Source organism: Limulus polyphemus, unplaced genomic scaffold, assembly GCF_000517525.1.
Source record: "Limulus polyphemus unplaced genomic scaffold, Limulus_polyphemus-2.1.2 Scaffold164, whole genome shotgun sequence".
NCBI classification, from domain to species: domain Eukaryota; kingdom Metazoa; phylum Arthropoda; class Merostomata; order Xiphosura; family Limulidae; genus Limulus; species Limulus polyphemus.
The window spans coordinates 328,854-331,617 of NW_013665774.1; the positions used below are offsets into that span (position 1 = coordinate 328,854).

Below are 2,764 nucleotides of genomic sequence, written 5' to 3' on the forward strand. Positions count from 1 at the left end.
ATATGTCCCTAGCCTATGTAAACCACAAAACTTATAAATTTCATTCCAAAACAAGCTGATTATAAATGTATTAAAGTATACTAGCATGGGGGTACATAAGTACTACAAAGATTTGGAAAATATTCCATTACTAGAGTATGAAAAGTTCAACAATTTTGGTAGTGTTCATGGAAAAAAAGTTCAAATGCCACAGGATAATATACCCCCCCAAAAAAAACTAATTATGAAAGTGAAATTGTCAAACAACTATTAATTTTTGTAAATCAATAATGATAAGAAAGTGCCAATAAACTTACACCACAGAGTCATAGTTATCTCTTCGGGATGCTATGTGTCTGAAATGAATGAATCAAACTTTTGAAAGTGTTATTTTGAACAAACAAGATGTTCTACTCAATTCAAAGTATGCTAATCTAGATAAGTGATATTAACAGTGATTTTTGTTTCACCTGTATCCTGATTTTCAGAAAATCCTATTAAGGCTTTTACCAGTTTAAGTTCAAAACTATGTAATAAATTATTTTGGACAAAACTGCAGTAATCAAGAAAAATTAAAAGTAATCAGTTTCCTAGAACATTTTTTATATAATAAAAATTAGACACTTTTTACAAGCAATAAGCTACACGTAAAGGCAGAAGAATATATTATTTTTAATTCCTGGTCTACCTTTCTGCAGGTTCATACAGAATAAATATAACACTAATCATGTACTGATTATCAAAAACACTTACAAAGGTGTATCTCCATGTTCATTTAAAGCTCCTAAGTCACAGCCTATATCAAGAAACAACTGAGAAACCTCCAAACACCCAGAAAAAGCTGACCAATGGAGAGCTGTATTTTCTTCCTATATTATTATAAAAATATATAGATATGTTAGTGCTTACTTTCTTCTAATCAACTTAAATTAACAAAAGCAGCTGAACACATTTTACACAAATAAAAGAATAATATCAACAGGTGATTTATTTTCCAATAAACAGCTTACAAATATCAATTATACTTAGTCATCCTTATCTTATTTTAATTCCTAACTTCAGTGTATCTGTTAAAAACAAATAATCATTCTCTCATACAGTGGGATAATTATGAAATATAAAACTTAAACTAAATTGTTTGGGTCATCAGCTTTGGGAATAAATGATGAACAAATCATGATATCATAATTACATTATGTAATTAAACTAATTAATTTAATTATTTAACCTTATGGTTATGGAGTTGAATCCATTTGGCTACTTTGGAGAATGATACACAGTTCAACTACAGTTACAATAACTCTAAGCTTTCATAACATATCTTCACAAGAATTTGTACGATTTTGTTGAAGATTACAGGTACTTTGCACTAAAAGAATGAGATTGTTCTAATTAAGTATTTGCTATTTTTATATTGTAGTTATTTACACTCAGACTCTGAATATTTAGAGTATTATCATCAATGTATTGTGCAATGAAATGTTTAAAATTTAAAAAATTTACATACTTACATACTTTTTAATTTTTCATCGAATAATCATAAAAAATCTTTCAGTTATATTCTTGATTGTAAGTTTTTACTTTTTTCCCAAATAGTTTGTTTTTGATGTTTTATTTTTTCTTTCCTGTCTTTTAGCATTATTACTTATTGCAACACAATTCAACAGGCATTTTTGAGCAATATTAGGGTATCACCAGAAGAGACACTTTAGCCTTCATCAGAACGTTGGGACAATTACCTACTCCACTAAATCTGATAAACCAAAGCAGTTTGGGTTATATTTTACAAAATTATTATACTTTTTTTTAATATGCATTTTAAAACATAAATAATACATAGCTAACTGAAATATAAAATTAAAACCTAAATATAATTTAATTGTCTATCTAACTAACATATATATAGGTGAGAAACAATGCTAAAGTGCTAGCAGGGACAAAAGCAGCAACAAAGATAAAAGCGGTTAGACAAATTCTCTATGTAATTCTTCGTGTCAATTTCAAACTGTTCGGAGATTGTGCTTTAAAATGTGGTCTTTCTATTAGTTATAAACATGTAGCTCAAATAAGTATAATTGGCTGAAAAATCACAACTCTGTGTGTAGAAAGTATGCATGGCATCTGTCAAGAGTTCCAAGAAATTTCTTTACCCCGAACATGCCCTAAGGAACTTCAAAGAGTAATGTGTAAAAAGAGCAATTAACCTAGATTCTATCTATATGTGGAAGGTTAGCTACATCAAGAAGTACTCAAGTTACAAAGTCCAGAAATTAAGATTTTATGAACTTTTGCATCGAACTGAAGTTTCAGAATTGTTTTTTTAAGATTTCTCTTTTGCAATAAAGGAATTAAAACTTTGAACTGTAATGTAAATTTTAATACTAATTTCATTGGCATACATTGATCATAAGATTGCTTAATTGAATTTTGAATGTAACAAAGTAAAATCTCGTGACATGAGCAGAACAGAGCCACGGGGTTAAGTGTAAGAGAAGAAATATATGAATTCTCATAGAGGTATTAACTCATTCAAACTGGGCTCGGTCCCTGAGACTAGCCTCATATCCATTTTGTGCTTGTTATAGTTTTCATGCTATAACTTTTAAATTAGTAAGCGAATGTTAACAAAATTTGGCAGATTATCAGTAAACATTACAATGCTTTCATATACAAAATATCAAAATTTTTTTATTAACACTTAAGGTTTGTAAAGCAATGTTTCTCTCATACCTTTTTTTTTTTCACATCTTGCCTATCTATCATGCAAAGTAGTTTTCATCTTGAC

The 2,764-nt window shown here is 28.7% G+C and overlaps 1 protein-coding gene across 5 annotated transcripts in view; it reads right to left on the reverse strand.

Annotated features, from left to right (window-relative positions):
* The window catches only part of LOC106477250 (histone-lysine N-methyltransferase EHMT2-like), a 78,196-nt gene that overhangs the window by 25,701 nt on the left and 49,731 nt on the right, over nucleotides 1-2,764 (reverse strand). For all 5 annotated transcript variants that reach the window (XM_022381442.1, XM_022381445.1, XM_022381444.1 and 2 more), the window contains exons 15-16: nucleotides 733-848; nucleotides 297-335 (exon numbers count right to left, since the gene is read on the reverse strand). In XM_022381442.1, the coding sequence (XP_022237150.1) occupies nucleotides 297-335; nucleotides 733-848 (155 nt within the window). The remainder of the gene's footprint in view (nucleotides 1-296; nucleotides 336-732; nucleotides 849-2,764) is intronic.